This window comes from Ursus americanus, chromosome 32 (assembly GCF_024610735.1).
Source record: "Ursus americanus isolate L20-20 chromosome 32, mUrsAme1.1.p, whole genome shotgun sequence".
Classification (NCBI taxonomy): Eukaryota; Metazoa; Chordata; class Mammalia; order Carnivora; family Ursidae; genus Ursus; species Ursus americanus.
In genome coordinates, this window is record NC_142158.1 from 28,577,046 (window position 1) to 28,591,496 (window position 14,451).

General features: G+C 46.2%; 1 protein-coding gene across 3 annotated transcripts; it reads right to left on the reverse strand.

The window, feature by feature from the left end:
* Positions 1–2,192: 2,192 nt before the first annotated feature.
* On the reverse strand, positions 2,193–9,976 carry LOC123790942 (HLA class II histocompatibility antigen, DM beta chain). 3 transcript variants are annotated; one of them, XM_045795546.2, is made up of 7 exons: positions 9,825–9,976; positions 7,345–7,510; positions 6,408–6,689; positions 4,639–4,923; positions 3,105–3,221; positions 2,910–2,945; positions 2,193–2,551 (listed from the first exon to the last, which is right to left on the reverse strand). In XM_045795546.2, exons 2-7 carry the CDS (start codon positions 7,397–7,399, stop codon positions 2,535–2,537), a joined length of 792 nt encoding a protein of 263 aa, XP_045651502.1. In that variant the 5' UTR covers positions 7,400–7,510; positions 9,825–9,976; the 3' UTR covers positions 2,193–2,534. The 3 variants fall into 3 exon arrangements, with proteins under 3 accessions (XP_045651502.1, XP_045651504.1, XP_087714256.1); XM_045795548.2 differs by having other exon boundaries at positions 3,105–3,218; positions 7,345–9,417; positions 9,825–9,967; XM_087858130.1 differs by having other exon boundaries at positions 7,345–9,417; positions 9,825–9,960.
* Between the last annotated feature and the right edge of the window lie 4,475 nt (positions 9,977–14,451).

The following is a 14,451-nucleotide window of genomic DNA, read 5'->3' on the forward strand; positions in this document are numbered from 1 at the left end:
CACACACCCCTTTTTGGCATTTGATTATGTTTAACATTCTACTCTCCTCACACAGTCCCAGAGCTGGCCCACCATTACCCCACTTCTACTTTCCATCCAAGCACCACTCATCACCCCATGTAAGGACATGTAGTTCCTCCCTTTTCTCCCTAATCTAGCTTCCTGGATCCCAGGAGACCTACGCAGCACTTTTTCCTACTCCTTATCTGCAAAGGGACAGCCTTCCCTATAAAACAAAAACACACAAAGTTAGGGCAGAGAGAAGCCTGCCAGGAATCTCCAGAGGAGGACTGGAAGCTATCCAATTAGCTGACCCTCTCCTTCCTTCCCCTGGGGGTCCTGTCACTTTGATTCCCACTGCTGTGACCAGACCCAGACCCTTTGGGTGTGCAGCTTGCTCAAAATCAGCCAGGCAGAGACACCGCCCAAAGCCCTACCCCAGACCAGACTAGCACTTCAAAAGGAATTTGCTGTGTCAACCAAACAAAAACAAAAACCATGAATGGAAAAATGAAAATGAAACAACATAAGACTTTAAACAGCAAGATTTAAATTAAGTCAAGCAGAGGTGGAAGATGATTTACATGATACACAAGCTTATTCATTAAATGCTATATATAAATGCAAAAAAGAAATATAAAACTGATACAATTTCTAGAGGTTAATTTCTGAGCCTACATTTGCCAATTAGCACAGCACACAGCACTTTCCCTCTTCCGACCTTATATGGCTTTGCTCAGAGAATAACCATTTTGAATTCATGAGCATTTTCCCCTCCCATTGACTTCCCCAGAAACCTCCTTCCAGAACAAATGCCCTGATCACAAGGATCCTTCTGGGGAAACCATGGATGTGGAAGAAATCAAGTCACTGGTTGGACAAACTCTGAGCACCTACTTTGGACATTAAGTCTATAAGAACAGTGCTTCCCCCATTCTTCTGTAGGCCCCCATCAGCACAGAAACAGTCCAAGGATGAAGGATTCTAGCCCCCATGCCACCCCTCACACCCACATGGACACACACACACACACACACACACACACACACATTCATGGATAGCCCCACACAAGAAGGTTCTGTGGTCTATCTTCTGCCTCTTCCCCCAGCGCATCAGATTTTGATCTTACGTATTCCTATGTAGACCCCCACATGCAAATATGCATCCATAACCCCTTGTTCTCCCCCCACAATATCCCGTTAGGCTAAGCTGCTTCAGTACTTGTCTTCTCTTCTGGTTTCTTTTCCTTGCCCAAAGTCTAGTCTCCAACCCTAATTACAAAAACAATGCCACTGCCCCGCTTTATGCGTCCAGCAGGTGTCGCCCCTCACCGGAAACAAAATGCACCTCCCTTCTACAGTGAGAAATCTGTACCCCAACAGCGGATGTTCCTTGGGTTGGGGGTAGAAGGGAATGAAAGCGTGGCTCCGAAGAGTGGTGTGCTCCCCAGCATAAGGATTCTGAATAAAGCCATCTACTTACTTCAGGCTCAGGTAGGCAAATATCCTTTAGAAAATCTGTTCTTTGATCTTGGGCAAGTTATTCACACTCTGAACCTTGCTTCCTTCACTTGTGACATGGAAGGAGACAGCCTTTTCTTCCTGGGGTTACTGTAAGACGTAAATGAGATACAAATACAGAGCACTTAGCCCAGCACCCAGGTCATAATAAGCACTTGAGCTATGGGCTCTTCCCCCCTTAGGGTTTGGAAGAAATAACTGCCCAGAACTCCCATCTGAAGTTAAGCTCAGCCCCCTGAGTCCTGTCTGAGGATCTGCATCAGGGTGGTGATGAGGATCAATGGAATAATGCATGCGAAGTACCTGGTCCGATGCCCGGCCCGGAAAGTTGAGTAACTAGTAGTAACTAACATCATTCCTGTGAGCTCAGCATGTGCCAGCAATGTTCTTGGCCATCCGCAAGCATGGACTCACGCAATCCTCCTAAGACCCCTTATGAGGTGAGTACACTGTCAATTCCCTGCCTCTCCCTGATTCTGTGACTCCCTGCAACCACAGTTTCATTTCTTCTCATGAATTATAAATCAGAAAACTGCCCCCAATCTGCCATGTCTAGAGGGAATAATTAGGAGGACGTACTGACTCCTCCACTCAGGTAGGAGAGAATCAACCCCAACCCGTAACTCTGCTCATGGTCCCTCCCCAGGGCCTCAGGAAAAAACATAGAAAAACGATATTTCCACCGGAGTTTATTCCTCAGAGATGATCTCCAGTGACTCACTGACCCCTGTGGCACTGTGTGGCCTCCAGAAAGGCCTCTAACCTCCCTCCCCAGATGATATTCAACCCAGAAATATAGCCTTGGACAACATCTTGATTACAGAATATTCCCAGGAATGAGTTCCCCCAACTTGCTAAGGTGTACATGGGGTGGGCTGGGAAGTTCAAAGATCTGGATGGAGAAACCACAGGATCCAGGAAAATCTGTAGGGTCTGAGAATGTTGGAGGGACACAGCAGCATCACTAAGAGTTTGAATCTCCTCACTTGGGGTAGAAGGTGTAGGACTCTGCCTCTAATTGACGTGTTGACCTGCAGAAGAAATAAAAAGGAAATAATAAGGCTTCAAACCAACTTGACCCCAGCCTCTGCCTTTATAACCATCCATGCCAGAGCCCTTGATACAACGACATCAAACATTCTAGATCACCAAGGACTAATACTACAAAGCCGCTTTCAGTCGTCTCCCATAGACGCTCCATTGGAAAGAAGAAGGAGGTACAGGCTCTGCTCTTTCCTGCTGCTAATCCCGACAATGGCTGTTTAATGGATGCTCTTGGCTACATCCTGTGGAACCTCACCCCTGCCATTAGCTGAGCCCAACACTGACTCCCGAGATCTCTCACCCCTCCAAAGGACCAGTAGGCAAACAGACCAACAGAGATGTTACCTTCAGGATAACTGTCCCCAGGAAGCAAAATGTAGCCTAGGGGAAAAAAGCACCTGATTAGAGGACCGTCTGTAGATAAATGTATGTGGCATTACTCACAGCAAATGAGGTAGCAGTGGGAGAACCAGTCACAAACAGAAAGTGACCAGAAATTGGGAGTGAGATTGGCAATGGGAGGTCGGGGGTGGCACTCACCAGAGGGGCCAGCTCTCCGCCAGCTGAGCAAACCAAGAAAGAAAATGATGAAGCCCAGGCCCAGAGTCACTGCAGACAGAGAAACCTTCACTGTCTGCATCGGGGACAGCCCAGCTGCTGCAAAAATAGAAACTTGCTAGAACCGATCTGTTGTTCATTGCCAGAGCCACTCAGTTTGGTGTGACCTCCACCTGGTAAGTTCAAAGGTGCTTTATCTCAATGCCAAGGGTCTGGCTCACACCAACCTGCACCCAAGGAAACAGACTTTCCTCAAAAATCCCCATCCTGTAGCTCTCTAGTTCCAGAGTAGCCCTGGGGAATCCCTCTCACCAGAGTTAGCACCCTAATACAGTGGGGCCTCTCAAGGCATCTTTTTTCCTTCCTTCACCCTGAAGGTTCTCTCACCAAAGAATAAAGGACTCCTCATTCCCCTCTCCGTTTACCCCATAGGACAACGCTCGCTCCCTTACGTGCTCTACCTGAGTATTCGTCTATTAAAGTGTCTTTCCACCTCCCTTAACTCCCAATGATCCCATTCCATGAGTTGTCTGACCACTGAGGTATCTCCTCCTGTCCACATCCAGATTTCCAGAACCTGTCTCCAACCCACTCCATAGCTCCCACTTCCTGGAACCCCTCGTACTTTGAATCCCACCCCACCTGGATTCCTTCCCCCATGCTAAAATGAACATTCCATCACCCAAAGAAACTCTGGTGCATGCTGGGAAGGAGACTTTCCCAGGAGAGTTCCGGTGTGCGCCTGTGGGTTCCTCTCTTTGCTCTCCATGCCCTTCTCAGCCCTTCTCAGCCCAGCAAGACAGCACTCCCCAAAGGGGGAGCCCAGTCTCAGCAGCCGGTCTGGGATTCTGTTCCCTAGCCCTTCGTAGATACCCCTCCTCTTCCTCATTGCTCCTTCTTCTCTTTCCCCAAATCTGTGTACCAAATCTTGGTACATTTAACTACTTCCAATCCTGGGGTTCAAACAGTGGTCATTAGTTCCTTGTTCATTAGCCCCCAAGCATGTACACCAAAGTGTTTGCCAGCCAGGCCTCTTCTTCCCTGACAGCGTGGCCCAAATTCAGCACTGCCCCCACACCAAAAGAAAGTCCCGTCTCTTCTGAAACCTTTTTTATTCCTTCAATTCCCATTCCTGACCAGACAACAGAATAGTTGAAATCTGAGGATCCTAAAATGTTGCATCACAATCTTTGGTTGTGAAAACATGGTCACCAAACCACATCCTCTCTTCAGGATAGCCATGCTGCTCCCCTGTCGCCCTCAGTCAACCACACCACTGCAGCAACGACGACAGTAACTTTCCATTCCTGTCTCCCATTGCCCCATCTCTGGTCATCAACCCTCCACCAGTTCCTCCAGACTGGCTTCTCCTACTCAGCATCTCCCGCCCTGCCGTATTCCATGGACCTGTCCACATGTCACTCCCTGTGCCGAGATGCTGGTGTTCCTTTCCCACCACCCACGCGCAGCAGCTCTCTGCTTCCACCCTAATTCCTCCCACCGGCCGTGCACTTACTCCAGTCCTCGCAGACGGGCTCAGGAGCCCCGATGTGCTCCACCACACAGGTGTAGGTGTCCCCGTAAGAGGGGGTGGTAGCTAAATAGGAGACAGTCTGGTATGTCCAGTCTCCATTGGGCTGGGCCATCTTAGGGGCGCTACTGTGAGGAGGGACAGGCTGCCCGTTCTTCCTCCACGAGATGGTCACATCAGCTGGATAGAAGCCCCACACGTAGCAGGCCAGCATCACATGCTCCTTCGTGTTAAAAGGAGTGGTTTTGGCTACTTGCACAGTCGGTGGCCCTGCATAGGACGAAAATGTGGTCATGAAAGAGGGCACCATTCTGGCTTTTTCTCCAACCTGGTTTCTTTCCTGCTTCAACTCTTCGTGGCTTTTGCCAATCGACCCTCCCCACCCCCATACCATGCCTCCATACATCCCTTTGAAAAAGAGGAGTTAGAATCACTCCTGCTTTGCTCTTTATTTCCTCCCATCCCTTCATTGTCCTTTCCTTTCTTTCCTGTTCCAAAATTATGGTTGATTGTATTAAGTAGAAGCCAGGGCTGGACTGCAAGCTGTTTCAGAAGTCGCCGTATTTATTTCGAGTATGTAAGCTAACAGTTGTCAAGCGTTGTAGGTTGGGATTTGTAAAGGTAGGAGAAGACATCAGCCCTCAAATCTAATTTAATAAACTAAGTGGGGGGCACCTGGGTGGCTCAGTTGTTAAGCGTCTGCCTTCGGCTCGGGGCGTGATCCCAGAGTTCTGGGATCGAGCCCCACATCGGTCTCCTCTGCTGGGAGCCTGCTTCTTCCTCTCCCACTCCCCCTGCTGTGTTCCCTCTCTCGCTGGCTGTCTCTCCCTCTGTCAAATAAATAAATAAAATCTTTAAAAAAATAAAAAATAAACTAAGTGGCTGAATCAAGAAACATTTTTTCCCTCGGATAGTTTAAGAAAAAAGCCTAAATCAGATCTAACTCTCTTAAATTTGGATTAATGTAATCCAAATTAATGAGATCATTAATATAGCCATTCTCTACTAGTTTATTCTCCTAGGGGACCCTCCTACTTGCCTCTACCTTGGTGCTTTTCAAACAAAATCTTAAATAAAAATCCAAGAAGTTGTGTTAAAATGCAGGTTCCCTAGGTTGCATCCCGAAATATTTTCACTGAGAGAATCTGTAGTGGCAATCAAGGGCTTGTATTTTTAACAAGCACCTTCCCCAGGCAATTCTGAGAAAAGTGGTCCAGGAATCACATCTTAAGACATATTACTCTGTCTTATGGAGATCTTCATGATTTCTTTTACCAATCTCAAGTCATTCTCAGTGCAAAGTCTTTGGGGCAAGAAAGCATGTTGAAATCCCCTGTGAGGCTTTCTAAATATTCCCACGCCTGGGCCCACCCCAGACCTAGAACATCAGAACCTATAATAAAGAGGCATGAGCACTTTGGGAAAAGGCATTCTGGTTATTCTGACACACTCCTGGTTAACTTGACTCTGCATCCTGAGATGCCCTGAATAGAAGGAAAGCATGCTTACTCTCTTGCCCCACTGGCCTCAAACATCACCTCCCCTTCTTTATTCCTGCTCCAACCCCATCAACAACCCTTTGAAGGTTCACACTCACTCTTTCTTCATTCCAGGTCCACACATTTGCTGCTTCTTTCCTGCACAAATCTCAAACCTCTTGCCTATGGAGGGATGGAGGGATGGAGAGATGCTCCCTGGCCTCCCCCCTCCTAACTGTGCTTCCCGATAGCCCCTTTGTGCCCCTCTCGTCTTACTTGTCCTGCGGGTCAGTGATCCCCAGAAGGACTGGGTACGTGCAGCACAGTCCTGGAGCCCATTAGACAAGCGCTGGAGCAGGGGTTCCTGTTGGTTGAGGTAATCTGAGAGGTACTTGGCCAAGAAATTCAGTGCCCCAAATTCACAAGGGGCCATTTTGCCCTCCACCGAATCCCAGCAGGTCAACAAATCCTTGTTGAAGGAGACACAATATGCGAAATCCTTTGGAGTCCCATCATCATCCAACAGACAGGCGCTTTCCACATGGGCTATAAAGCCACCTGCCGGAACCAGAGAAGGGGAGCTCAGAGACCGCAGGGAGCCCAAGCCCCAGCTCCCGCCCCAGTTCCACCCAGTGAGTGGGGTGTAGCTTTCCTGCCTCAGGAAGCATCTACAGACCGAGCCCGTGTAAAGTCTCCGAGGGCACCGATAAAGGGAATAGATGGTGGCGGCAGAGAAGTTTTTAGACGCTCTTTCCTCTTTATGAGACTAAGTATGGGAACAGGAATGGCCCAAAATTATCTGCTAGTTTAAACACAACAATTTACACAGGACAAGACCTTCAGTTAGGCAAATTATTGAGTGAGAAAAGGGGTCAAGGGAAAGAGTCAGCTTTGTTGTATGCTGGATATATTATTAAATATTCACTCCATATTTATTTATGAAGCACATATGTGCCAGGCACTGTGCTAGGAGCTGAGGATGCAGCAGTAAACAAGACAGATAGTGCCCTTGCCTACCCTCCAGCAAAAGATATATATTACACAAATAATTATACAGTTTAATTATATTAAAATTGCTATAAAGATACAAAGGTACAAAGTGCTATCGGAGTATACACCAGGGAGACAAACTAGTCTGAGGTGTCCAAATCCAAGTGGCTCCCTTGTCCCAAAGGAGCAGAGGAAGGGAGGATCCCAGGCAGGAAACCCTTACCTGCTGTGGTGGAGCCCAGGCTGAGGCCCAGCAGCAAGGGCAGGAGTGTGGTCATGCTGTGCTCTGGGGACACGCCAGGAATTCAGTCCCCTGGACCAGTTCTTCCAGGGGCCCTGGGTCCTCGCCTGCTCCAGTAGCCCCAGCCTGGGTAAATGATCTCCAAACCCTGAGTGGAATAGGGTATAGCCCCAGGTCCTTGATCCCCACTAAATAAGTGATTTGGAGCCACGTAGCCCCTAGATACTAATCCTGTTCGACCAGCTCTTCTCAGTCAGTCCCAAACTAAGAGTTGTCAGATTGGTTAGATGGGCGGGGACAAATAAAGAGACAAATCGCTGAGTCCTTCAGCCTAGCATCATCAGTTACCAGGTAAGTCTTTTCCTGCCCTAGGCTTTAAACAACTCTGTCTCTTAACTCTTTCCCTATGGGAAAGACCAGTCTATAAGTGGATTTCCTTAGATTAGTGGAGAGAATAATCCGAATATTCCCAGGACATATGTAGCCTGGGCTGCCCACTGGTTTAAGTGGTTCCCTTCAATATCCTTCCAAGACTGAGACTAGATAACTTCTCTTGTCCCTTGGAGGGAGGTTACTTAGAAAGATATTGCGTAACCCTTGGTCTGTCCTGTCACCCAGAGGTGGAGGCGGGAGGAAGAAAGGCCCTTCCGGAGCAGGTGGCAGAGACAGGCATGTTAAGATGGAAGCAGGTACAGGGAGAGTGCAGGGTTATCTGGCCTCAAAGCACGACTTCAGAGTAAGGGAAGCAGTTCCACTTTTGAGGTCAGACACAGAGAATGGAAAATCCCTCCCTGGGATTCCATCACTTCTTGCAGAGCTGAATTTCATCCTTCCGGCTTTTTTGGAGCCAGGAAATCCTACCCTCAACCACTCTGAGCCATCTCAGGGCAGACCGCAGGACAACTCCACTTAAACCCTTGATAAATAGCTGGTAATGGACCAGTTTCCAAAGCTCGCCTGCCTGCTCCAAACTCAACACTCTCCTGTGTGTTTCTCCCACTGGTCCTATCTGTCCCAGAGCAGGTCCCTGCATGATGAAGCCACTAGAAAAAATAAGATAAAGCTTCCCTCCTTTACTTCCCCTGGAAAAGGCAGATTTTAAATAGCAATTCATTCTCCTATCCCACTGTGAACTATACAACTGGTGGTTTTCTCCATCACAAATTTAAAACCTGAAATTGGCTTCTCTCTGTTCCCAGCGGCTTCAGGGCTGAATCTCCTCACCTCAGCTTCTGCAAGCTTTTGGATTTGATTTAGCAGTGAGCTAAATGAGAGACGGTTAGGAGAGGGACCCTTGACACAACACTCACCTATCCTCCCCCAAGGTCCCCAGCCTCAAGAGAGTCGATACTTACAAAGAAAAAAGAATCACGTACCAAAAATGAATGGAAAGATGAATATCAGAAACAAAAGCCTTGTGTAACTAACTGAGATTAACCGAAGTCGTATTTCCCAGCAACCCCCGTTCTCAACCCCACCTTCATTACAAGATGTTTCTACAGTCTACCTCCTCTAATGAGCCATCAGGTGAGCTGGAAAGGGCAGACAATGGGGTGGTGAGTCCAAAATTTGTTGAGCTTCTACTTTGGAACTGATACTATACTAGGTAGGCCCTTTCCATGCTTATCTCATATAATCTTAAAAGATCTGTTAAGGGGCGCCTGGGTGGCACAGCGGTTGAGCGTCTGCCTTCGGCTCAGGGCGTGATCCCAGCGTTATGAGATCGAGCCTCACATCAGGCTCCTCCGCTATGAGCCTGCTTCTTCCTCTCCCACTTCCCCTGCTTGTGTTCCCTCTCTCGCTGGCTGTCTCTGTCTCTGTCGAATAAATAAATAAAATCTTTAAAAAAAAAAAAAAAAGATCTGTTAAGCGTCCTCGCTTTAAAGTTTAGAAAACAGGGGCGCCTGGGTAGTGCAGTCGTTAAAGCGTCTGCCTTCGGCTCAGGGCGTGACCCCGGCGTTCCGGGATCGAGTCCCACATCGGGCTCCTCTGCTGGGAGCCTGCTTCTTCCTCTCTCACTCGCCTGCTGTGTTCCCTCTCTCGCTGGCTGTCTCTCTGTCACATAAATAAAATAAATACAATCTTAAAAAAAAAATAAAGTTTAGAAAATAGCTCCAAAGATTCACACACACACACACACACACACACACACACACAGATGCATGCACACGAGCAAGCCCACACACTCACTACACCCTGGTGCTGAGGTGACCCACATAAAGGTAGCTAGGGGTGGTCTCCCCTGAGAGAAAGATGAAGGGAAAAGCCACTCGACCACCCAAGTCTTTGCTTCCCTGTTCTCAGAATTCCTTCTGTTCTCAGAACCAGCGTCTCCTTGCTTTCTCTTTTGACAGTTTCAAAACTGTGTAAACTCTTCCCACACACACACACACACACACACACACACACACACTTCCCCCTTACGTTCTTCCTCCTCCCCCCAGGTGAGCGGTGAGCCTGACCTCCCAGGAGCGGGGGTTGGGGATCCTTTTGACCGTCTACAAAGCCTGCAGTGGCACAGGAATGCTGGCGGTGAGGTCCCGTGCCTGCGCGGGGGTGGCCACCCGCCAGCGCGCTGGGGCCACACGGAGTTCCCTCTCTCGTGTCTGGTCTCTGCTCAGGCAGCCAAAGGAGATGTGAAACTTTCTGTGAACCAGCAGCAGGAAATGCAGAAGATTTCACTTCTCTATTAATGAGAAGACCGAGGATGCTTTTTAGAATAAGGCAGGACAGAAAACCCAGAGACCTGTGTTCAGCGAAGAGGTTTCTTCCTTCCCCCTTTCCTCCTAATTTTACAAACCTAGTTCTGTTCCCCACCTTCCATCAACCCAAAAGAACGTTTCAAGTGCCCTGTCCATTGTGATTGGATAGCTATTTCTGTAGTGCCAGGACCGCCAGGACTCAAGGAGTGAGGGAGCCGCAGCCACGTTCCCACGTTACTAGCACTACCCCAAGCCCCGAGAGCCAGTCCTCTCCTTTCACACGCCTCTCCCTCCAGGCTGTCCACCGCGCGCCACAAGTGGACTAACCACTGCGTTTCTGGGCAGAGCATTACAGGGAATACCCAGCAAGGAGACACAGACTCTGTTCCCACGTCATTCGCTTTTACTTCAGTTGGGGAGTGAGAACACACATCTGTAAAGAGAAGAGTTTATGTTAAAGTAAGTAAGCAATAACGCCAGTGTACTTTAAAGAGGAGAAATCATTGAGGGCATGGTGGACAGGGAGGTGAGCACTGACTACTGGGCTGAAGTCACGTTCAGAAGGGGAAGGCAGTTGGCACTGCAGTCCTGGCATAAATGCCACAAGCTTGGCAATGTTACAAGGTGCTGTTGGGGGTCTACCAGGAACCTGGACTGGCTAAAACAAAAAGGAACTACAACAGCATTACTGGCATCACACACTGAAGGAAGTCACAAGTGTGGTCTCATGCTCTTCCTGAGAGCACGGCCATAATAATAAATCCCTTCTAGGTACTTCCTTCTGTTGCTCCCTGTAAGTTCTCAGCTTCCTCTTCTGGACAGATGGTTTTAACTCAAGCCCCAATTTTATAAACTAAAAAATTGTTCAACCCATCAATCACCTGCAATCTAAAACCCGTAGCATGAGACCACGTTTGTGACTCCCTTGAATGTCTTCTCAAAACTACGCACATCTGCACCCTGCCGGGATTACATCACTTCCCAGTCTGTCCAACCTTGTCCCTCCCCCCCCCACCTCACCTCTGTCCTCCCACTCCGTCTTCTCTACAGGATTCACTGCTCCAGACCCTGACCTTGGGGTTACAGTTGCTGTAACCAGCCCATCATCCCTCCATCCTGCAGCCAAATGACTTGAGCTGCTGGGGGACATTCTACCTGATTTGTCACCACACCTCTTGAATAATGTTATTATCTCCATCTGAACTATGAGAAAATGGAGGTAGAGGGAGGTTAGCAACTGTCCAGTTTTACCCAGGCACTAAGTAATAAAACCATGACTTGAACTCGGGATTTATGATTCTAAATTCTATACTCCTAATAAACCGAAAATAATTGAACATTGCTAGCCATTTATAATAGTAATAAAAACCATAACATGTTTAGAAATTAACATTAAAAAGTATAAGAACTTTACAAATAAAAGGGAAAACTTTATTAAAGTACATAAATGAACACCTCAGAAAGTGAAGAGACATATTCACAGATGGGGCATCCTAACATAACGAAGAAGTCAATTTCTCCCCATATCACTAACCTAAATGCTGTCCTAACCAAAGCAGGGCTTGGGGAGAACATTCTAAAGTGATTCTAAAACGTGCACAGAAATCAAATCCATGGGTATCTTGGGATTTGGGGAGAGGTGACTGATAAAGAAATGAAAACCAGCCTTGCCAAATATTAAAACATATGAAAAGCCATAATAATTAAAACAATATGATATAGGAACAACAAAACTGATATAGGAACTGACAAACCAATGGACTGAATAATTCAGAGACAAATCCATGTACATAGGGAAACTTGGTATAAAATCCCTGGGGATAAATGGAATGTTTAGTAAATGATATTAAGAAGATCAATTTACTATTTTGAGGAAAAGAAAGTTTCATCCTTATCTCCATCATTTGGAAAAATTTCAGATCAATAAAAATCTAAATGTGAAAGGAAAACAATAACACGAATGGAAGAAAGCATAGTGAAATATCATATATGGCCAGATAAATATAAGACAAAGCTTTTCGACCCAAAACTACTCATCAGAAAAATAAGAATTACCTTATACATAAGTCCTCGGGTTTTTTCCTTTTCAAATTAAGGCCACTCTTTCAAAGCTGTTCTGAGAAGATACATTATCCTAAAATGATGTCAATAAATACAAGAAGGGGCCTCCACACTTTTTTTTCCCAGATTTTATTTATTTATTTGCCAGAGAGAATGAGAGAGAGGGAGAAAGAGAGAGAGAGAGTGCACAAGCAGGGGGAGTGGCAGGCAGAGGGAGAAGCAGTTCCGATGTAGGACTCGATCCCAGGACCCTGGGATCATGACCTGAGCCAAAGGCAGATGCTTAACGACTGAGCCACCCAGGCATCCCTCTACACTGTTTTCTTTAGTGGCTGCACCAATTTACAGTCCTACCTACAGACAACACAAGTGGTCAGTAACAGTGTGGAGGTTCCTCAAAAAATGAAAAATAGAACTGCCAGCAATTCCACTTCTGGGTATTTATCTAAAGAAAAGGAAAACACTCACTCAAAAAGATATACAGACCCCCACGTTCATTCAGCATTGCTTCCAATAGCCAAGGCACAGAAACAACCTAAGTGTCCATTAATGGCTGGATGGATAGCATGTCCATATGGCTGGACACCCATAACACACATAACAATGAAATGTTATTCAGCTATTTAAAAAAGGAAACTTTTCCATTTGTGGCAACATGAATGGATCCCAAGGGCATTACACAAAGTGAATTAAGTCAAACAGAGAAAGACAGATACATATAATTTCTTATATACAGAATCTTTAAAAAAATTAAAAATCAAAATAGAAAAAAAGAGTTCATAGATATGGAGAACAGATTGGTGGTTGCAGGGGTCAGGGGAGAAATTAATGAAATGATCTTGGTGTTTATTTATTAAGTAAACTGCTTTATTTTTAAAAATAAATAAATAAATAAATTTGGAAGTCATTCGTATAATCAGAAAATACCTGAGAAGAATAAAAATAAATTTGTTTGGGGCGCCTGGGTGGCGCAGTCGGCTGAGCGGCTGACTCTAGGTCTCTGCTCAGGTCGTGGTCTCAGGATGGTGACAGCTAGCCCCACGTGGGGCTCTGTGCTCAGCGTGGAATCTGCTGAGGACTCTCTCTCCCTCTGCTCCTCCCCCCTGCACTCTCTCAAGCCTGTGCACACTCTCTCTCCCTCTCTCTCTCTCTCTCTCTCTAAAATAAATAAATAAATCTTTTGAAAACATGAATTTGTTTTATGAAATGTGAGTGGAAACAGCAATATCCCTATATTAATATGTATGTTATAAAATATGGATTTTAATTTTGTGAGTTAGTAACTAAATAAAGATAGTTAACAGACATTTGACTATTTCCCTGTAACTTCTATATCCCTCAAATTTTCTCTATTGAAATTGGCCAAAAAACTTATAAAATATTCTCATTGAGAAAATCATGTTATCACTTATATTCCAGCAAAAATTGTTTAACTTTGTAACTGTCAAAATTAAATAATCCTATTCAGGGGTGGGACACACACAAATGTACCTGATGAGCAGTAAAGTGGAAGAAGGCACTTGCAATATTTGTACTGACCTACAATTGTTACACAGATCATTTGAGAAATGCCCACAAATGCACAAGAAAAAGACAAGAAAATGCAATGTTTTAAATAGACAAAAGATATGAGTCAGCGATTCACAGAGAAAGAAACCTATGAAAACATCCCCAACCTCAGCAACAACACAAGGAAGGCAAATCAAAACGAGACACCACCTTACACCCACCGTATTGCCAACATTTGAAAGTCAAATAATTTCAAGTGTTAGTGATGACAAAGGAAAATGAGATCCACCTTGTTCTGTTGATGGGAGGATAAACTGTTTATGATCCCTGAATTACATAAATTACAAACTAGTTGGGTGAAAAAAATTAACATATGAAACAAGGCAGCATACCCTTGCGAGCAAAGTCTGGGTCGAATTGAACGGGCATTAAGTCTTAGAAGAGCTCAATAAAGATCAATCGAGGCTGCAGGAGGGGCGCCTGGCTGGCTCAGTCCTAAGAGCATGAGACGCTTGATCTCGGGGCCATGAGTTTGAGCCCCATGTTGGGTGTAGAAATTACTTAAATTTACTCAAATAAACTTAAAAAAAAAAAAAGGCTGCACGATTAGGGTTAGGCTCACGGAAGAAGTCATACTTGGGCTGGACCTATAGCATTGAATAAGATGGGAACAAGGGGAGCAGAATAAAGTAGGCATTCCAGCGAGAGGAAGCCCGTGTGCCCTGAAGGGCGCAGTATACTGTCAAGGAAGAGTGGTGAAACCGCATTCATTCCAGAACAGGACACCTGCTGGGAAGGGGGACACCAGGCTAGAGAG

Excerpts from the sequence above, each read along its gene's own strand:
- LOC123790942 (XM_045795546.2), bottom strand. The coding sequence starts at position 7,399 with ATGACCACACTCCTGCCCTTGCTGCTGGGCCTCAGCCTGGGCTCCACC. Across the intron at positions 3,222-4,638 it reads GCCCGTCTGCGAGGACTGGA|CAGCTGGGCTGTCCCCGATG; the intron begins GTAAGTGCACGG and ends CTATTTTTGCAG. Across the intron at positions 2,946-3,104 it reads GCGGAGAGCTGGCCCCTCTG|GCTACATTTTGCTTCCTGGG; the intron begins GTGAGTGCCACC and ends TTTTTCCCCTAG.